This window comes from Macrobrachium nipponense, chromosome 28, assembly GCF_015104395.2.
Source record: "Macrobrachium nipponense isolate FS-2020 chromosome 28, ASM1510439v2, whole genome shotgun sequence".
Taxonomy (NCBI): Eukaryota; Metazoa; Arthropoda; class Malacostraca; order Decapoda; family Palaemonidae; genus Macrobrachium; species Macrobrachium nipponense.
The window spans coordinates 22,271,379-22,294,089 of NC_087217.1; the positions used below are offsets into that span (position 1 = coordinate 22,271,379).

Consider the following 22,711-nt stretch of genomic DNA (forward strand, 5'->3'; position numbering starts at 1 on the left):
GGCTAAAACCGCGATTGTAGGGGAGAGACACTGTTTAGTCATTCCATCCCGCAGGAGAGAGAGACATGTAACCAACCAGTCATGACCGACACCTACATGGTACTGCGTTGGTCTAGCGATAGCAGTCTCCGTTAGCCGTCTGGCCTTACTCTTCCAGAGTTGCCAGCTACGACTCCATTCAATAAAGGAATCTTTATAAAATTATTATCGAACTTCAGGAAGTTCTTATTAATGCATATTTAAGCGAAACAAGACTTCGATAAATCTAGAAGCTAAGTAGGTGTTGTCTTAACAATCCCTTTAAGCGTAGTCCTTCCTAGGAAATTCCTGGAAGGATATTGGTAATTGAGTTGCTCAGCAAAGAAGTAACTACGGTATGTGCTTATGATTTGCCATATCGTATTCTCATACAGCAGATACTCTATTACCTTCTTTCCCTGCCGAGGCAGATAGAGTAGAAAGGAAAAATTTTTACTATCTTCGTCTTTTTTTTCGTTAATAGAAACGATAGAAAGAGTATATATATCTCCTTAAGGAAGGAAGTTAATCCAGGAACTTTAAATCTTCGTGATTTCCTCATAAATCGCGGAAGAGACAGAATTCCTGTTCATCTGTAGGGTTTACGGAAGGAAGTAAATATTTCCTATCCGCCATCATACTCAAACGTCGATGAGATTCTTATAAGAAAACTCCCAAAGCTCTTGCCTCTTCATAACGAGGGAAGAGCATGAATGAAGGAGAGAGTCCGCATTGAGAGGAACTGCCAAACACAGGAATCTTCTGAATAATGAAAAAATGGCTTCTCTTAGTATCAGAATCCTTCTGACAAAAGTGATGGCCGCCTGTGCGACATCTTGCACCTTTGCCAGGGGAAAGTTGCTCAAGTTAAAAACTCAAAGAGGAGTCTCGCGACTGACCTCTCTCTCATAAGAAGATTTGGAATATTCTGGCGCCTGGCTCCTTGCGCCTAGCGCCTGGATAGTTCCGCGCGCCTGGAATGTTCCGCACGCTAGAAAGGAGACTCGCTCCTGGAACGTTCCGCTTGCGTGGAAGATCCCGTGCGCGCTGATAGTTCCGAGCGCCTACTAGACCCCTTTTAGAAAGAGCCCAGAAACGTTCAATGGAAGGATCATTCTGATTGCCACTCTACTATAAGGCTCCTTGCTCTAGCCGTCTGTTTTAAATTGCGCCAGGCTGGCGCTTCGTCTCTTTGAAGGCGCCTTGCGCCAAGAAAAATTTTTCTAGAACGCGGCTCGCGCTCAGTTGCTGGAACGCAGCTCGCGTTTGGTTGTAGGAACGCGGCTCGCGCTAGTCTGTTTGCTGGAACGCGGCTCGCTGCTGGCTGTTGGAACGTGGCTCACGCTAGCTTGCTGGAACGCGGCTTCCTGGCTGGCTCTTGCTCAGTGTTCTCTTAGTTTTCTGAGAACACGCTAGATCATCCAAACTCCAAACATATACATTGTTCGTCTTTTCGGATGTAAGATGAAGAGACGCACTTTTTTTGGCCATTTTTAAAGGATGCCTTTTCATGGCTATCCTTGGCAGTTCTGGGACGCTCTACAGAACCTGCCGAGGGACGCCTGACCGGTGGGGATTCTCTGAAACCTCCTTACGGCTTTCGACATTCCTTCTCCTCTGGGCCTGTGAGCTTGGAAGAGGTCTAGACCTGGGAGCGAGACAGAGCCGATCAGACGCACCCTCCACTCTGCAATGGGGGGGGAACACTAGTAATCCCTTCTTACCTTTTAATAGCTCGCATTTTGAGCCACAATCCTTGTCTTCAAATTGCAATTATGAATTTGATGTTTCTGCGAAGTAAGAAGGTGATGAGGATGCAACACTACTAGTACTGTTAATACTCTAATTGCTCGTTAGTACGAGTATCCAAAAAACTTTTAAAAGAAACGTATCTAGTTACATGCTTTACTGACTCCCTAAAGTAGGAAGTCAGTTTATTTCCTCAATCAATTCTAACACTTATTACACGTATTAATGAATAAATATTATTATTTCCCTTTCTTGCAAACTATGTGAGTGTCTACCGAAAATTTCGGTAGTTACACATCATATATTCTTCGAAATTTTCGAAGCCAAATTCATAAAAAAGTTAATAAAAGCGTATGCCGAACCAAAGACCCAGTACTTCCCTGCAAAAGACAGCCCAGAAGATCGATGGCGATGAAAAACGAAAATCAAGTCAGGAGGTAGCAACAACATATGTTGACACTACCGCGACAGAGAAAATCTGGTTCTAGAACGGGAATGGTTCCTATTCCTGCCACCCAGCGGCAGGGGGGTAGATCACCTGACCTACCTGCAGCGTGTGCCGCGAAATTCGAATTTCTGTCGGACGTCGGAGACATAAGCTAAGTATATATCTGCCGGGGAAGTTGCATGTACAAAAAGAAAAATTATGCAATGAAGTCAACCAAAAATTTACTGCAAATGATACCATTTGCCTACAATGTTCAAAATCTCAATAGTTTCAATTCTTAGGATTATCAGAATCTAAAATGTTTGATAAATTAATATTTTAGATTCTTTTTCCTTCTGTCCATGCTGTTGCTACTTTTGACAAATTTACAATTTAGCCTTTGTGTAACACATATGAACCAACCAACCAAAGAAACACTATAAACTTACCTTATTTCTATCGTCCGATTCCCCAGTGCTCGAGGTGCGAAAACGATGACTTGTCCGTGGTTCAGGTGCCGGGGATATATCAGAGTTTAACGTTCGCTTACGAGCCTGACGCAAAGACAAACGAGACTTACTTCCGCCCTGCCCTGAGGTTTCACCTATGCTTTCCAGTGCAGTCATGATCGCTGAAAATAGTGTTAGTGATTACCTAATCACTTACTGATTTCCTTGCAGATAGTAGAGTGCCTATGACAATAAAACCATGGCAACACCAATAAGAGAATACTACAATAAATATTTACATTTCAAGAGATTCCTTCGAAAATAAAAATAGCTTTTGAGTTCCTACGATCCACCTCAATATACAACAGTTATTTTCTGAAAAAAAAAAAAAAAAAATTTAATTACACATTTTGTTATAAAACCTAATTTGCAATCTGAGTTTGATCCAATTATCCTCCTGTTCCTATATAAAAGTAGCACAAGAACTTCCAAAACTTACGACTGTTACTGGTATTTCTGGGAAACTGCAAATCTACTTGTGATTCAGGCTGTAGCATAGCTGCCTCCCTTCAGTCGACACTTCTCCGAGAAATGCTATTCATCAAGCAATGCACATTTTCCCAGACCTGAAAAGAAATACAACATAATCACTGAACGAAAATGTCTTCCTCACAGTTGTCCCTAGACTTCGAAGGAGATGAACGAAGTAATCTCTGGAGAACCAAATCCACAGGTATGTATGGGTGCACATACATTTAGAAATAAAGCTCTACAGAGAGCTTTCAGGAATTTATTCAATTCCCCTTTTCAGAAATTGAAAAGGGAAATTAAATAGATTTCCCAAAAGCTCTCTGTAGAGATTTATTTTTAAATATATACACCGATAGATGACTGAGGATTTGGTTCTCCATTTCAAGATTTGCTACTACTATTAGCCTAACCATTACCAAGATGAAACATTCACTAACCATTAAATTAAAAGAGTAATCTACAAGATTTTTCACCACAAAAAGGAGAAAAACTACCCAGTAACAGAAAGTTCTTCTTTACTAACTATCTACTCTACTATTAAAATGAAAACAAAAATAAATTTTACCCAAGAAAATTGGTAGGATGTAAATATGGCAAATTTTCATATCAAAGTCTCCTCATAATCCAATATAATGTGTATCACTGATTATAATTTCTGCAACGACTATACTCTATGGGTAAATAAACTGTATTTAAACTCTGATGTCATGAATCCCTGGGCATGCCCCTTACACCACTGGCCCCTATTTAAGTATGCAAATTGAAAGTATACTCTGGTTTGAACTTTAGGATGAGCTGTAATGTCCCTGGGGCAGTAACTTGGTGTCCTGACCCTCTCTTACATTGCAATAGTATAAATTAAAAGCTAATCCGCAATCCAGTAAAGTCACTCACGTTTATACAAAATAATTTCTTTCCTAATCACTGCAGTGGAGTAATTAAAGGATGATTTCATTTGATGTATTAACCGTGTAAGCTTCAGCAACAGCCAAAGGAAGTCTGTTATAATTATGCAAATTCTCACTGAATGTGATTCCAACGGGCAATAATCTTCTTTGATATGTCAGTGTCCAGTTATACTATTTTTCACGGCACAATACTGAACTAGGTGATATTCTAAATCTCGTGGGTTATGATTTAATGTACTATGTTGTTAGTGGAAAATAGCAAAAATTAACAAGGTCTGTGAATAATAAAAATTTTGACAATGATAATATCAAGCAATTGATTTACAGAAATTTTTGCATGATGCAAAACCACAATATATACACTGCCTTTTTAAATAATATACTAATTATGCCATACATACTGCTGCTACTTGTAAAATTTATTAAATTGAGTAAAATGAAAAAATAAAAAAAATCATTCAACAATATTTTTCTTTGATTGGTTACTGCACTGTAGTTTTTGCTGTACTGTAGTTTTTACTTTACTGAAGGACACTGATTTTATGTGATCTTGAGGCTGAATACTGTAGTTATAACTAATTGTAGCATTCACACTTATTAACATAATTATAAGACATGAGGTCACTGGGACTGCTTTTAGTAACTAAACCTACTCAATACCTCAAAAACTTCACATTACCTATGAGGTTAAAAAACTTTGACAAACAATGACCGATAATAACCCAATCACTTGTTTTGTTCCAGCGACGGCTGGTTTTGAATATTCAAGGATATTGCCACTACCTAATTCTACGCTATAAATCAACTGGTCCAGGCAACTTTAATTATGCAATTAGGCCCAACCTGGTCCTTATTTTTTTTCCCAATTTCCTACACAGCTTCTAAGTCTTTTGTACTATCTGTAGCCAAGCCTCATGGCAACGTCTTTAATTGCATTTGTAATATAAATGGTAGATCTAGGGTACTATTCCGCGGCGGCCTAGACTATGGCAGTTGCAGTTTTTCTATGCAGTTTTACCTCCTGAACAAGAATTTTAAGTAATATTTATTTGGACGACTGTAATTAACCCCCAGGGGCCAGTACTAAACACGGTGAAATACATTGGACGCCCCAATCCCTAGTGGATGTGGTATCCGCGGTTACTTCCTTGCAGTCCGTGCAGAACTCTTCTGTAGAATTACCATATAAATTACTCCAACTAACATACCTAGGCCTAGGCTAGATTACAATTCGCTTTAGGCTAACCTAAGTGACTGCAGATGATAGCAATACAATCTCTACTATGACAGTGAAGTAGGCCTACTTTTCCCATTTAGCTTAAAATACCCTAAAACTGACCACTTAAAATAAATGGGCACCGAACTGGGCACCTGTAATTTAGGCAGTTTAAACAAAAGATCAACTTTAAAATAGCCGGGGATCGGTTGTTACACAGACTAGTAGGACCCTTCGGTGGACATTTTGAGTTGAATGTAGATTAATAAACTTATACTCCGGCCTTGAACTCAGCTCAGGCTAAACCAACCTCACGAGTCTAACGTAAAAAGAGGTTATTATAGGATCTGTTCGGTGAGGTTAGGTGAATCCACGGCCCCTACGAGCGGAGAACCGACAAGGAAGGATTTTATTTATTCGCCGGAAAAGAAATCTAGGTTAATCTAAATTATATATATAAAAAATAAGACGAGTTTTAAACGAGCAACTTTGCCAAATTTTATAGGTTTTAATAATAATTATGACAAATAGGGGTTTCGCCGTTCGGGCCAGCTACTATACTACCTAGACCTATCGATTCAAAAAAGGAGAAATCTCTCGGGGAAAACTGTCGTTTCGAAGGAGAAGCGGAGTTTTATAGTTACCTCTAAACGCCCATGTCACCCAGGACAAGTTGTGGCAGTTTGACAAGTCTCCCAAACAAAAAAAACAACAAAAACAAGAGGTACACCATCTGCGGGGGTCGTGCTTCTTCCACCGCCGATACAAGGCCAACCTCACTTGGGACGCGTTCAGTGAAGTTTGGAAATGGCGAACGCTCTGAGAATGGCGTTCGGATGCCCTCACTCGGGAATAAATTAATTCACTTCGCTAAATTTCCGAGAGAGAATTTATCCGTAAATTATCATCAAAGCAAAATACTTAACAAAGGCTAATTGCGTCTAATTCACAAGCCCGCAATTATTAATTATCCTCCGATAATCGGATTTTAAAAAATGGATTTTTCCAAACACCATCATTTTTTATAAAAATAGGATTTTTAGTTGCTATTTTAAATCACGGTATATTTTTTTTCATTTCGAATATAATAATTTCGATCATTAATGACACTATTCACCTAATGTTATTTAAAGACATTTCATACATTGAGATTATGTAAAGTGTCATATTCGAACATATTCCTGCATTGAATTCGTCTAATGTAGAGGGTCTGTTGTAGGTTACCGATGTGTGTTATTGCTTGTTCTACAGACCTGTAGCACTAACGATGCTACAAAACATTTCATAAATGTCTTTGAATTAACTCAAACAGGAGTCATTTATATCTTTCCTTCTCTTTAGCTGTTGGTCACACCTCGAAATTTCCTGATTAGAGATCCTGTTTAGTTCCCTGAACGTGACCTAGGTTTTGGCGTATTCTTCACCATGTAGAACAATGTTTTTCACGTTTGACATTTCTCCCATGAAAAATTGTCACTTTAAGGCAAATTCCGACCATATTCCGCTTCATCTCAGTCAAACTGAAACTGTTTTATGCTAATTTCGGTTTAGAAAGGTTATCTAACATCTGGAGACGCTTAATGGACTCATTCAAAGGAGAAAGATTGCGTTCGAATACTCTTGTCAAAGTAATAGTTTTCGAAATCCTTATTATTTTTTATTAATTATCTATTCATTTTAACTTAAACATATACATAAGAGTCAAATAATAACAATATTCTTTAGATAAACTCGATCTTTCTACAAAATTGGACGGTCGTTTATATCTCATTAAGTCGAAATCAGTTATACAGAAACACGAACATTTCCTCGTTTTACCGGGAATCTGGAAGAAGAGTTAAATGCGATCAAATTCATTTTCTTGCCCAACCGTCGATAACTTTTTTTGAATTGTGCTAATATTTCGCTCATATGATACCATGGAGAATTGCTAAGGTTACGGACCATCACTGTAATTCCAGTATCTGATTTTGCCACATGCAGTAGGTATACCTACATTATTTTGTTAAACACGTAGACGTAGTCTATATAGTATATATATATATATATATATATATATATATATATATATATATATATATATATGTGTGTGTGTGTGTGTGTGTGTGTGTGTGTGTTATATATATATATATATATATATATATATATATATCATATATATATATATATATATATATATACATATATATATATATATATATATATATATATATATATATATATACATATATATATATATATATATATATATATATATCATATATATATATATATATATATATATATATATATATATATATATATATAAATGTAACGTCTACGTGTTTAACAAAATAATGTAGGTATACCTACTGCATGTGGCAAAATCAGATACCTGAATTACAGTGATAGTCGGTAACCTTAGCAATTCTCCATGGTATCATATGAGCGAAATATTAACACAATTCAAAAAAAGTTATCGACGGTTGGGCAAGAAAATGAATTTGATCGCATTTAACTCTTCTTCTAGATTCTCGGCAAAACGAAGAAATGTTCGTACTTCTGTATAATTGATTTCGACTTAATGAGATGTAAGCGACCATACAGTTTTGTAGAAAGATCGAGTTTATACAAAGAATATTGTTATTATTTGACTCTTATAAATATGTTTCTTAAAAATAATCGATAATTAATCGATAATTTTACTTTTCAATTTAATTCGACGATATTAATTTCCATTTCTATATCACACACACATATATATATGTATATATATATAATATATATACTATATATATGTGTGTGTGTGTGTGCGTGTGTGATATAGAAATGGAAATGAATATCGTTGAATTGAAAAGTAAAATTAAAACAGAAAACGAGTTACATAAGATTAGTGACTAGAATGACCAGGAATAATTTCACAATTGACTTATTGTTATCATTATTATTATTATTATCACAATGGATAAGTAAAGAAGCCAAACGAGTTTTTATTGAACTTTATTGAATACAAAATTTAGGCTAAAGCCCAAGCACAGGGACCTATGAGGTCATCGAAAGAGAAAATGAAATGCGGTATACAGTAAAAGGTACGGAAGGGGTTGCAGCTATAGGGGCCGATGCATGGCACGCTGCAAAGAACCTTTAGCAATGCGTAGATTGAGCCTGCTTTTATTTCCATGTATGCTACACGTCTCTGATAAGGATGTGTCGAAAACCTGACTCATCTTTTCAGCTCGTTCCTTATCAGTTTCAAAGGAAGGTATTGGCAGTCATGGCTGAAAATTTATCAGTGTGTATTTTTAAAAAATTAAATAATGGTGGTTTACGTCCATTCTGACTGATAAGGAAGATCTGGAGGCGCTGATTATCGCAGGGCGTAATTCTGTGCAATAAAAATGAAGAAGAGGAAATATCTAGATACGATTGCAGAATGTTCAACATCACAAATGGGAATTTTTGCTTGATTAATTTGACTTCTAAAACTGGCGTCACTAAATATAGGTTATTGACGACATAATTTTTACTTATGGTTATAGTCAGTAAGATATGACAGATGCTTCAATACAGAAATAAATAAATTAATAAATAAAATGGAAAATAAAAAATAACAATAAATAAATAAGTAAAATTAACTACGGTTTCGTAAAAAAAAAAGCTTTCTAAGACATTCACACTTTTAGTGAGGGAAAATGAAACGGCTGTTTATCTACGATATTATTTTACAGATAAATTATAAATTGCCAAATATATTACATTCAACATTCAACTACAGCGCAGCCTTCAACAAACGAAAAACGAAAAAAATACTATTATTTTCCAAATATACTATTTCTTTAAAAGTGACAATGACCTACAATACATAACTAACAAGGCGTTATATCATTCAGAAATTATGTTCGTATATAAATCCCCTTTGGTGGAATATTAACTGGATATTATTTTCCCACTTTATTCCTTTTCCTTTTTGTGAACCCTTTCTTAAACTGCATGAGCGTTTATTCATATTTATTCTGGATGTGAATTTTTTAAAATATTTATCTTTCAGAGTCAATATACCAACTAGGCAAAAATGGCGGACACTGGCTGCGCCATTTCAAAGTATCTCCTCGATGACTATCTTCCTGCCGCCCTTCGGAGCCGTCTTCGGACTGTCGTGGATGGACTCCATGCCCTTCAGGGCCTCCTGGTTGAAGGGCTCGCTGGCCAAGACCTTCTGGAACTGCAGCGACGCCTGGAGGATGTTGCCACGCCGGAGGTATTCGTCACCTGTTGCAAGTAAGGAGTCTCTTTCTTCGCTCGAGAGCTGGTGCGGTTTGGTCGCCTCCCCTTCGGAGATGGCGGCTGGAGGTTTGTCTCCTGCGGAAATCAATCAATCAATGAGTCAATCTTTCAGTGAATAATGGATAAAGGAGGAAAAGAGCGGAGTAAAAGATAACAGGCTAGGATGAAGCTACTAGCTCTTTTTTGAGGTGTAACATAGGCCTATTTTGGCGGTCTAGTTTTTGAGCTTTCTGTTGGGGATCTGAATTCTGTAGCATTTATGCGTCTAGCCATGGAACTTTCTTGTTTGTTTCCTGATGTTTATCTGTTTGTTTGTTACATAAATATCCAAAAAAAAACAGATAAACACCAGGAAAAAGAGAAGACAGTTCCATGGCTAGACACATAACTGATACAGAATTCAGATCCCCTGCAGAAATCTCAAAAACTAGACCATCAAAATAGGCCTATGGCAGGCCTCAAAAGAGCAAGGAGTTTTATCTCAGCTTACTATCTTGAACTCTGCTCTTTTCGTCAAAGGTTACCTCTGTTTCTGAAGACTAGGCAGGTTTTAAATGTGGATACGAAGTAGTTTTGAGAAATTAGATAAAACTTTTATTAGAAATGAATAGAACTTACATAAATTGCTTTATAAGGGAAAAATTCGTTTTAGATGTGGAAGCAATTCTTTTGTGAAACAAGAATTTATTGTTGAAATAATATCCCTGGTTTTAAAAAGTCGAAGATTTAACATAGAAATGATTAGGAATTTGTCTCTTAAATGACAAAGGCATTATTGTAGCATAGAGACAAACAACAAAGTTGTTTTTATGAATAGCAAAAAATTTATTACAGCAATACATTTATTTCATAAATGAATAAAAAACACTATCCTAGCATAATGACAAACAATAAATTTGTTTTTGTAAAAGGCAAACGATTTATTGCACAAACGACAAAGAATTTGTTTTACATATGACCTAATCTGCCAAAGAAATGACAAAGAATGTACTTTAAATATCAATTCCGTTTTCAAAAAAGCAATTTCATTTAGAAGGAGCAAAGAATTTGTTCGATAAAACTTAAAAGAAAACATTAAAGATTTATTTTGAAAAACAGAAAGAGAAACTGTGCGTCCGATATCTGGGGCCATCCGGTTGCCAGCGCACCATAAAGAAAGCTTTCAGACTCACTGAAAGCGAACAGCTTTTTCACCTTGGGCATTCCGGACTGGGGGCACGGGTGCTCGTATGACCTCGTAGCGGGTAAGTTCTTCTTCTCTTTCTTTGATGTCCAGAGTCCACTGCTTTAGATCCTCTCGAATGGCGTCGAGTCTGTCGTAAAAATAATATATATATATTATATATATATATATATATATATAGATATATATATATATATATATATATATACACCATAATCCAACAGTTTTCTATGTAGTTTTAAATACGACCAGGATTGAACAAATGACAATCGAAATATATAGTCTTGCTGCGTAGATATGAGCACTGTAAACTCTCTCTCTTTATATATATATATATATATATATATATATATATATATATATATATATAAAATCAATCAAACTCATCATCTTCAACTCCCCAATGACACATAGCACATATCTTCACTGTGTCCGATACCGAGTCTACATCTTTTAAACATGTGACCTTAACTTCGATCTATCAGAGCTGCAAGAACCTTAAGTAATGTCTACAGTGTAGTACCACACTCCTACGGATATGTTCATAAGGTCGTTTTTACTTACTCGTTTAAGGGAAGATCTGACACTCTGGCAGCTGGCTTGTCTGCAATCAGCACTCGACTCTCCGGATGTAGAGATGCCAGGCGATCTTCCGTAAACCTGACGAAGATACAGAAGAGATATTTCACTATTCCTTCATTTCTGGTAACCGTCAATCCTGGCAGTCACACGGAGATAGTTTACTACAAGAAGTTGTGAACTCGAGGGTCGGCCAGTGAACAAGTATTTGATGTTATTCACTGGCAAAGTGTGGAATCGCTTTCAGAGAGTGGAGCTCTCTTGATCATATCTTTGTGTTCCTGAGTCGTGTGATATGAGTAGATGTTTATTTTAATCTGACGTAAAAGAAGAAGATCCTTTCTACTTAGCTGTTCAACTTCTTGGACTCTAGCTTGATCTAGCTTTAAAATTCCATTTCAGGAAAAAAAAAAAATCTTTCGGGCGAGTCTAAAATAAGGACTGTCTTTTTATTTACTTACTAAATAATAATAATAATAATAATAATAATAATAATAATAATAATAATAATAATAATAATAATAAATCTCAGACACAAAATTTCGAGAAACTCAAAGGATACCTCAGCAAGTCTGGATAGGATCCCTCCTGGCCTGATCTAAGGACTCTGATAATCCTCTCCAGCGTCCTTTCGTCGCTGCAGTCTCTCACGTAGCTGTAATCCAAGTGCTCGACCTGTAAAATACGAGACTCATTACAAAAACCTGAAAAGGAGGAGTGAAATAGAACTAATGACTCATTATAAAGCGTCAGAAGTTTAGAATAAGTAAAAGTTGTACTAATGTTAACTGAGACTCATTACAAAATCCAGGTGCATTAAGAGAGACTCGTTACAAACTTCAGGAGTCTACAGGAAGCGCTTGTTGTATCAACAATAACTGACACATATTTTAGTGCTGGAGAATTGATCTGGAACCCGTTAACGATAGAAACTGACCTTAAATGGGATTCATCAGGAATGTCAATTAAAGTCATGAAACAGCACTTTATAATATTAGGGGTTTCTAGAACTATAGTTGGTTCACTTAAGGTAGATTCTTGGGTAAGCCCTACGCCTACAAGACGTTTGTTTGGCGAGCGCTGATTGGCTGGGAGCTGCCGACTTTCCGATACCAGCCAATTAGCGGCCGCCAAACAAACGTCTCGTAAGCATACGGCTCATCCAAGAATCTACCTTAAGTAAACCAGCTATAGTAGAATATAATTTTAAATGAGAATCATGACGAATGTCAGGGGTCTTATTACTTATTACAATAAACAGATTCCTTACCAAACCTGTTTGGCAGCCATCAGAACTTGCGTGATCTTCCCTAATCTGATATTCATTGCAGAAGAATATTAGAACAACAGCACTTTACTTTGGCACGTAAGGATTTCGATATAATGTGGTATATCGATGTTGTAGTTGTTGCTATAGCTGTACATGGTGTTTTTGGTGTTGTTTTAGCTTCTTTTGTTGTTGTTTTGAGAGAGAGAGAGAGAGAGAGAGAGAGAGAGTAAATGGGTAGGAGATGATCTTACCTTTAGATCGAATCTTTGTAACAACGAAGTTTCATCTTGGAAAGGCATCACTGTAATTTTCGTTTATAGATTCCCAGCAACAAAATACTTCGACATATATATAAAAAAGTTGGGTAGATTTATTAAGTTCGTTTATTCCACGAGGAAAAAAAAGGGCACGAATCAACTATAACTAAAAAATAATGATGGCAAAAATCACATCAAAATTCCCACCAAAGCACACACAGCAGTCTCCCCTAAAGTATATCCCGTTTTCTTATTCACTCCGTTTTCTTTTTGTTTCCCTGATCCTCTGCGTTATCCTGTTCCCGGTTCTCTTGTGTACCCTGAGCTTCGTCGGTAGCGCGTGCCCTGAGGGTCCTCTTCATTATCCACCCGAGGACGACGGTGCCGTACATCAAAAGGAAGGGGATGAATGCGATCCAGCCGGGCATTATGTTCACCTGTCAGGAGAGAGATCGTTAGTGTCCGTCTTCCGTTAGATGGGGGGCTATTTTAAGTTAAGTAGGTAGATCTTAGCGTTACAACACATAGTTTTGAAATCAGTAACCTTTTAAATCCATATTGAGTTCAACGATCCTTTGACTCCATAATGACGTCATTAAAATTTTAATTCCATATTTACTTATTCAGCGATCTTTTGGTCACTTATTAATTCGTCGACTTATCAACTTTAGTAATCCAGTATAATCCGCAGATATATTTTTATTATTAAAAATGAATGAGCCAAAAACTAAGACGAATAATAATCACCATATACTAAACTCATTAATATAGTTTCTGACCTATAACCGTCGTTTCTCTCATGGTTAAGTCCTACATTCTTACACCACCCCCTTTTTTGGGGGATGGGGGACGGTTCCATTGGCCTATGGCGGTCTCGGTAAATTGGACAGTGCAGAAATGCACACTAGGTCCTACATTCCTTTTAACACCTATCACGCATTGAAAATAGCGTAAGAATAAATACTTGCATCTGATGCTAAATATGAGTAAATAACGATTTTCTCTCAACAGAATCTAACGAAACTGCTAAGAGTTTTGTCTCTTAAGAGTTTAAACCCTTGAAAATTATCTAGAACATCGAATTTGAGTCAGTAACAAAAATGGAGGTTAATATAACGGCCACGACATTAAAAATGATCCAACAACAAACGCGGTTAATAACATTATAGCTGTTGAAATAATCTAGCAACAAATATGGCTTAATAAGGCTCACAATTATAAAAAAAAACCATCGGCAAATACCGGTTAAAAGAAAAAACTAAACTTAAAGTATTCTTATAACAATTGAATGTTAATAAACTGTCACTGCTATGGGTTAATAACGGTCACGCTAATAGAAATAATCTATCAGCAAATACCATACTCTAATAACATATATGTTAATAGGTCTGTTATTCTTGAAAATATAACTAACAACAAATACCAGTTAATAACGCTCACGAAAAAAACACTTTCATTTTAGCTTCCAAATTATTGTCACTTTTCCTTTAACTTCCAAACGCTGGACCATCTTACGTACTACTTTTCAAAAGTCCTGGAAGTTACTTTGTTCTGCAGAGCCAGAAACAGAGTAAGGCGATCGTCTCTTATCTTCTCTCAGCAGCGTTAGAAGAACACTGACGAGTGACGGCGACGTTAGCTCATATGGCCGTTTTTGTCCAAGTAAAATTATTTGAATTTTGCGTTTAAATGCTTCTTTTGTCGTTATATTACCTGTATTTCACTGAATTGACTTCCTGCTCGTCCATTTCTCTTATTACATACCGCAATTCTATCGTAAAGACGATTAAAATAATATATTTTAAGCACCACTCCTAGCAAGACTTCCTACGTTATCTTCTTCCCGCCGAGGAATTACTGACCTAAACCGAAATAGCACCCCAGGTAACGTCTACTTACATCGCCCAAATAAATCATTCGGATGAATATTGCAATAGCTATTGGCAACGGGAGAAGAGACTCAAGAACCCTTGAAAATATTAGCTCAAATCATCGATTGGGTGAAAGGTTCCATATTATATGACCAACTGGGGGATCGTAAGCGTTTGATCAATATCCTTCAGACGTCTGATGGAGTTTTGCCATGACTTATGTACCGGGTATGCAAGTTAACGGGGAACGCTTCTTCTCTTTCTTCTTCGTAGAACACCTCAGAGCAACTACGCCGTCTTCTTTTCTTCTTCTTCTCATTATTAATACTATTGTTACTTTTGAAATTTGACCCTATATTCTAAGACATTAAAATGACCGTTGCCAGGAATTCAGCTCTGAGCTGGGGGCTTGAAATTATTATATAACTAATCTTATTGTAGTTTTCTGTGGGTTGTAGAGATGGCTGTTTCCATAAATTTATAAAAGTCATAATTCAGTTGTTACCACTCATCAAAATTTAGGGTGCGGGCGGCCCAGTGGCGTATCTAGAAATTTTTCATGGGGAGTTTGGGCACTTAGGATTATATATATATATACTTATATATATATATATATATATATATATATATATATATATATATATATATATGCAACATGCACACATAGGTATATATATATACATAGTAGTAGTAGTATTTGTTGTTATTGTTGTAATAATCATTAACTAAGGACACTTTTGCTACGTATAATAATTTATTGAAAGAAAAAAATGTTTTATTATTCATATCCATGGCGGTAGTGGGGTGCACGTGACCAGGTCATCCCTTAAATCTGCCACTGTGCAGTGGGCCATGTATTTAACTGAAACACGTTAGTCTACCTCTCGCATTTGACTATCTTAGTATATTTGCTTAACTGATATACTAAATGCTTAGTACATATGCTTAACTGCATGCAAATAACTCACATTTTCTCGACGGGCCTGGCGATGGCCTGGCCCATGGGCGTGACCTTGGCCCCCAAATCCATATAGGTTGGTATTTCCCTGGTCATCTTCTTCTTCCACCTCCCTGTCCTGGTCTCCTGAAACTGGAGTGAAAAGTGAATATTCTCTTAAGAGCGTATATACCAGTTTTAATGAAATCTTGAGTGGCTGTCTTAAGTTGCTACAATACAAGCATAAATCTTTTGTTGAATTTCAACACCTTTTGCCAAATCTAACAGCAAATGGCAAAGGAAGACGGTATTTTCAATCTCAGAGAAACGTCCTCAATGTTATGGTTAAATTTTAACTGATTGCAACGTTGCATTAATTTCTCTCAAATCTACCTCTTTAGCGCTGTTTCAAACGTCTGGTCGTAAGATTTTACATCAATGCACAACACACGAAAGGGAAGAAAGTGCCTAATCTCGAATTCTAAGGACACAAAGTCAGTAGAAGTAATATTAATTGTAGTAGTAGTAATGTGTCCTTAAAACACGTCCATCCTTAATATTGGTGATGGTGTTAAGAATTACTAGGTTTACGTGACGTCAAGTTTAAATATATTCCATAAATGTTATGAAAAATGATATTCATCTCAAACGAAAAGGTATTTCTAAGTATTAAGAACACGTCTGCTTTTACCTTAGATATTGATTTTACCTACATTTTTAGTGCTTTCGGTAATTCTGTCATTTTAGCAGTTAGCCTATTATATAAAGGCTACGATATTCCTCGGCGGAGTCGGCGTGTTTATTTCAAGTAACTGTAGTGCGGTTCGGTTTTTGATAGGGAAAATGCTTATTGTCATTAAGTGAAAAGCACTATACAGAAGGGGAGGGGGGAAACCTTAGCTAGAGCTATAGGCTAGTATTGTAATGTAGTGTGTAGTATCACTTTTATGTATTCCTACGTCTTTGCCATATGAATAGTATGCATACTATAGCATACATAGGTAGCCCACAGTATGTGGTTTAGCGTAAGAACTTCTGCGAAGATAAAAAATTATTCTTCGATTACTCCACCGATTTATGAGTCCATATGATCAATGTGGCAGATGTGTACAGGATTACCTAGTAGGCTATATATCAATGTATTGGATGGTATGCGAAGTTACAAACCAGAAGACGTTACGGAATTCGATAAAATTCCTGTTCTATTGATCACTGAGGTTTATGACTGGACTTCTTTCTTTCCAGGGTGGCTGGGGATGGTTGGAGAGAGGATACTAGTCTAAATATGTAGCCTACATACCATACTAACCTAACCTAACCTAACCTATTGGTAAAATTTTACTTTAAACCTACAAGACATATTGGGACTTGAAAATCAGGGTGACCAGATTTTGAAATTGAAATACGGGACACTTAAATTGAAGAGGTAGTTGAACAATATAGACACAACTTGTGCGAAGTTATGCACGCAGTGACGCAGGCAAATTCCTTCTCAGCCTTCTTTATTGACTTTTCTTTTGTCTTAAAGTGCATTCGTTGTAGATACTGTTACAAACAGCTGTTCATTACATGTGTCAAAGCATTAGAATATTACAATCAAGCATGTTTTGCAATTTTGAAGGATATTAATAACAAAAGTGACTTGCCGTAATATATTGAATAAATTGCAAACAATAAAATACATATGATGAAAACTTTTCAATAATCCTTTTAAAATTATTTTCCTCGTTGTTGTGAAGTTATTTTTCATTTGTCATATTTTGCACTAGATCCAACTGCTCTCAAGAGATGGTGTTTGGTTTGAGCATATGTGATGAACTCTGAACAGGACAGTGTGAAATTGCACTTTATCTGTAGTTCTGACTTTATCATCTCTACACTGCACCGGTTCCTACACCCACCCCATCGATGGCCCATCAGAGAGAACACTCGCTCCACTTGATCGTTTGAAGGGGGGATGCTCAGTACAAATTTTGCTTGTTTATTTTTATTTTTTTATATTGAAAATATGGGACAAAAGGCGTCCCGGGGAGGGTCGACACGGGACAAATGTCATAAATACGGGACAATTCTGTTGAAAATATAGTTTTCATTTTTTTAAAGGATGTTTAGAACGTTTCTGACGTTCGTTTAATTTATTGTAAAGATTTACCTAAATACTATAGGTAGCAGATTCACATCAACCATGCATTTGATGTCTAGGCCAGCCCTTTACGACGCTCCTTATTGGCTGTTGATAAGCCCAGTGACAGGGCTGGAAACTCTCAGTCTCTCTTGAGAGTTCACATGGGTAGGATCCATGTTCCATCTCTCCTGAGGGATGCTTTTGAAAGACATATCCCTCAGGTGGAACATGCATCCAGCCTACATGAACTCTCTTGAGAGACTGAGAGTTTCTAGACCTGTGATTGGCTTATCAACAGCCAATCAGGAGCGTTGTAAGGGACTGGCCTAGACATTGAGATGCATGGTTGATGTGAATCTTCTATAGCACCGCAACACCACACGGTAAAATTTCGCTTTGAACCATTATCACATTTTGCAACTTGAAAATATGATTTTCTGTTTTAATACTTCCTATGAACATTTCTGATATTTGTTTCTTTCGCTCTAAAGTCTTGTATAACACCAGCGCCTCTTTCACGAGAGCCGTGTTCAGTAAAAGCCCCATTCGAATGGTGACCATCAAACATAAACAGAATATGGTAAATACCTCAGTAACAGTAAATTTAGTATAGATTTGAGCATGCGTATTGTACAAATCGCACGAAGGAGACTTGAAATCACAGCACATAGCTAAACTGCACATGCAATATCAAATAATAGTTTTTAGTGAAATAATACCAACCTAACTCCAAAAAACCTAACCTAACCATTTAGATTATAAACTAACCTCACATATCCAAACTTGTAACAACCTAACCTAACATCACCCTACTTACTGTAACTATAACTAACTCACTCTAACTTAGCTTTCCATAACCTAACCTAACTTAACCTATCCTTACTTTACCTTACCTAGCCCCCACTCTGTACATCACTAGAAATATATTCAACACGAAAATAGGGATAAACAGGTTGATTCCTGCTTACCAATCAGGAGCCGACCAGGGATTCGATACCTCCGTGAAGAAATGGTATTGAATTTTCTTCTCCTGTTTCACTCTGTGCAGTAGCGTTCCAGTATTTTCCTGAAAGAAGGGGATTCTTTTGAGCAATAATGGTCCCATTGTGACTTGCAGTTATTAGGTAAAATTGAATAAGCATGAGATATTTCACATTAGTGACCGATATTACTATGGTACAACTACTTTCAGAGAAGATGATGAGTAATCTGTTTATAAAACAATAACATTAAACATGTAGTATGAGTAAGATATCAGAGATAGCTAAATCGATGTTATTGATCTATCTCAAGACGTCTAAGGTTTTATGAATCATAGATGGAGTTTGTGCGCATTTTCTTGCTTCATGTTGTATGCAATTTCACATACGATTGTTAATTTGCAGTATCGTTATGGTGAGACGTATTTCAGATAAGAGTGGAGGGTGTAGCCTTGTTGAAATGATAAAAATGTATGAAATAGGTAACCAATAACAAATATAATAGTATAAAAAAAACATTTAATTGACTTTAATCTTAGACCTAGGCTGTATGGTGAAGGAGACAATGTAATAAAGAGACGCTTGAGAGCCATTAAATAAGGGAAAGAAAGACAGCACAAGAGATTAAAAAGTAAAGTAAGATGCACTACCTGTTTGAGACAGGTATCTGTTCAGGCATTTGATGTATTTGATGGATGTTAAATGAATAAGTAAATTGATAAATAAATAAAGTAAGGCAGTTGCGTAATTCTGCATTGCTGAGAATTGTAAGATAAGCATAAGGAAATGAATGGTAGACAGTTTCCTGCAGAGGATTCTCATCCCTGTTGAAGAGTGAATGTGACAGAAACTGATGATTTTGCTGTTCTGGGGAGCCACCCACAATTAAGAGAAACGGCTTCCGAGGAAGAAGCCTCAACAGTGAGTGACCCGAGATTGATTCCATTGGGGAGGGGGAGGGAGATGTCTTAATTCTATTTCCTTTAAAATCTATTGTGTCTGCATCAACCATTGGCAGTGAATTTTTCTACCTGGTGATTAGTCGACTGGTGTGGGTTGGAGTCACAGGATGATGTTCATGGTGTTAGAACCTCCTACCAAGAAGACTGACACTATATATATATATATATATATATATATATATATATATATATATATATATATATGTGTGTGTGTGTGTGTGTGTGTGTGAGTGTGTGTGTGTGTGAACCGTCTACAATGTTTTGCTTTTATATTGTCTCCATTATGTTTGAATTGCTGCTTAATGACGACGCAATATACTAAAATAAGAACAAAAACCCTTCCAAGCAGCTATCAATATTACGTACCTACCACGAAATATTTAGTCTACACTGAAGTACAGCATTGTTACATACCTTTTCTAGCTTATTTTGTATTCTAACCCCCAGGGGCCCTGCTCGTAATTTTGACAGCTAATTCCACACTTAAAAGTAATTTCGTCTGGGCGAGCTTAGGTTTACCAGACAACTAGTGCTAACAGTATAGCAAAACATTGCTGGTCTAGAACGTCGTGTGCTGTGTCCGAATCTTCTCGTGAGACTTCGGTAGCTTACTCATATTAGGAAACTCAAACGAATTTTCTTTATTGGACAAAATATGTAACTACGAATACCAGTGACAGATTCAGTGTTATCCTAAGAGTGATTTGGTATTTAGATAAACAAAAGACTAGAAAAAATGCATGGGTAGATTTGTTACACTGAATCGGGGTAACCCGGAGTATGTTTACAAGCGTTGCCATGGAAACGCCAGTGTTAGTTTAAATGGCATTACCTGTTATTCACAGGGTGTTCAGCGAACATACATATTAGATGATCAACGATTAGCACAGCAAGAAAATTAGACGTCCCGTTTATTATCAAGAGTTATGTGCTAAGTTACTTGCTGTTTGATTTGTTGAGTAAACGGGCATGTAATAACCTCATTTTTACGTAAATTTGTGTCATTTTCAATCAGCTTTATTTTTCACAATTCGTTTATTTCTTTTGCCTTTCTGCCTTATCGGTGATTCCCGTTACTCGTTTAAATTTGTTCTCTCTCTCTCTCTCTCTCTCTCTCTCTCTCTCTCTCTCTCTCTCTCTCTCTCGTCGAGGTTATATGCCTATATAATACTATATCATTATTATATCATACCGTTCATAGTGTGATTATGAGTATAACGTACACCATTTTGTAGCCTATACATGAAGGAAATGACAGTATTGAATTTATTTCCATGTATTAGATTGCTTGAAGGGTGTGGAGAAAAAAGTTTATTTACGTAGTTTAAATGGTCTTCACGAAGCTTACTAATACCTTCTCAAGGTTCTGGAACTCCTTCTCTTCTTCCGTGATTGATCTTCTCAAGATGTGGTTTTTTATGTGACCCACTGCCGCTCGCACCTGATTCCGTAAAGGCCCGTTTACACGCGGATAGTTTACTGGCGTCAGCAAACTAACCCCGTCCAAAGGCAAAGTTAGTAAACTGTCCTGGAGAGTTTACTGTCCAGAATAGTGGCAAGTAGAGTTGAAATCCCGGCTACTTTACTGGCCACTATCCGGACACTTGAGCTACTGGCGCCATCCCCGTGCAAAAGCAAACTTTCCCAGTTGTCACTTGCCTTCAGAAGGGTCATGATGTCAGAGAAGTGGAATACCGTGGATATAATGAAGTTTTTGGATAAATACGAGGAATTTGAATGTTTGTGGAACATTAGACATAACGATTACATGAACTGTAATGAGCGGGATGTAGCTCTACAAGAAATAAGAGATGCTCTGATTGAATTGGAAGTAAACATTCCCAACCTTGATTTTTTAAGAAAGAAAATCAAAACTGTGAAGTGTGTTTATAGGCAAGAGTTAATAAAAGTGGAAAAATCTAAGAAAAGTGGAGCAGGAGTAGAGGATATTTATCATCCTCGACTGTCTTCTGTACTTCTTTGCGAGAATGACATAAGCAGCATCAATTGCTTCATCTATGTCAGAAGACATCTTGCTCGCTACTGGCGGCAACTTCTACCCAAAACACTGTCCTCGTGCAAACGCTTACTATCCTGCAAAGTTTACTTGCCGCTAGTTACTGGCGCCAGCGAACTTTCCCCGTGTAAACCGGCCTGAAGTCTTGTGTCAAGGTGCAGGAATTTCTCTCTCTCTCTCTCTCTCTCTCTCTCTCTCTCTCTCTCTCTCTCTTGAATTTTAAGTTTGTTTTATTAGTACTTACATTTTAGTAGTTATATTTATGATTACTGCAACTATATGCACCACCCCTATAAAACCTATATAAGATATTTTATATATATATGTATATATACTTCTGCAAGAGTCCCGGAATATATATATATATATATATATATATATAATAATATATATATATACATATATATATATATATATATATATTATATATATTCTGCAAGAGACCCGGGATTGATCCGACGGGAGAAAACGTTTTGATTTGGTTTCTGAAAAATCTAATGCGCCTCTGTTGATCTGGGGAGTAAAGTGTGTACCTGGTGGTTACTTGACTGTGGTGGGTCACAACCACGGCAGAGATGGGTCATTATGGGAGGTAGCAGCCCCAGAACCCGGAAATGCCGTAAAGAGGGGTTAGTGCTGTCAGTGCACCTCATGTGGGGCACTGTAGGTATTAGTACTTGAGCTTGTCTGCAGCGTCCCTTCGGCCGATAGCTGCAACTTCTCTCATTCCTTTTACTGTACCTCCGCTCATATTCTCTCTCCTTCATCACCTCACTTTACCTTGCAGCACTGAATGACCTCATAGGTCCCAGTGCTTGGCAATTTCGCTTTAATTCTATATTATTCCAATTGTTATACTAGGAAGTTAACATCCTCTGGATATATTTATCCTTTGTTAACGAAGTATTGAGAGAAATGGCCGACAAACAAAAGTAACTCGATTCTCTGTGTTTCGAGCAGCAGCAGCTG

General features: G+C 36.9%; 2 protein-coding genes across 4 annotated transcripts in view; both read right to left on the reverse strand.

Annotated features, from left to right (window-relative positions):
• The window catches only part of LOC135201580 (ubiquitin carboxyl-terminal hydrolase 1-like), a 117,640-nt gene extending 111,542 nt beyond the window's left edge, over window positions 1-6,098 (reverse strand). For both annotated transcript variants that reach the window (XM_064230609.1, XM_064230608.1), the window contains exons 1-3: window positions 5,943-6,098; window positions 3,143-3,269; window positions 2,644-2,825 (exon numbers count right to left, since the gene is read on the reverse strand). In XM_064230609.1, coding sequence (XP_064086679.1) covers window positions 2,644-2,825; window positions 3,143-3,200 — 240 coding nt within the window. In that variant the 5' untranslated portion in view covers window positions 3,201-3,269; window positions 5,943-6,098. The remainder of the gene's footprint in view (window positions 1-2,643; window positions 2,826-3,142; window positions 3,270-5,942) is intronic.
• Window positions 6,099-8,981: 2,883 nt separating this feature from the next.
• Window positions 8,982-20,297, reverse strand: LOC135201581 (sperm-associated antigen 1-like). 2 transcript variants are annotated; one of them, XM_064230610.1, is made up of 8 exons: window positions 20,140-20,297; window positions 18,752-18,849; window positions 15,690-15,811; window positions 12,845-13,287; window positions 11,886-11,998; window positions 11,309-11,404; window positions 10,756-10,874; window positions 8,982-9,636 (listed from the first exon to the last, which is right to left on the reverse strand). In XM_064230610.1, exons 4-8 carry the CDS (start codon window positions 12,890-12,892, stop codon window positions 9,374-9,376), a joined length of 639 nt encoding a protein of 212 aa, XP_064086680.1. In that variant the 5' UTR covers window positions 12,893-13,287; window positions 15,690-15,811; window positions 18,752-18,849; window positions 20,140-20,297; the 3' UTR covers window positions 8,982-9,373. The 2 variants fall into 2 exon arrangements, with proteins under 2 accessions (XP_064086680.1, XP_064086681.1); XM_064230611.1 differs by lacking the exon at window positions 15,690-15,811.
• Between the last annotated feature and the right edge of the window lie 2,414 nt (window positions 20,298-22,711).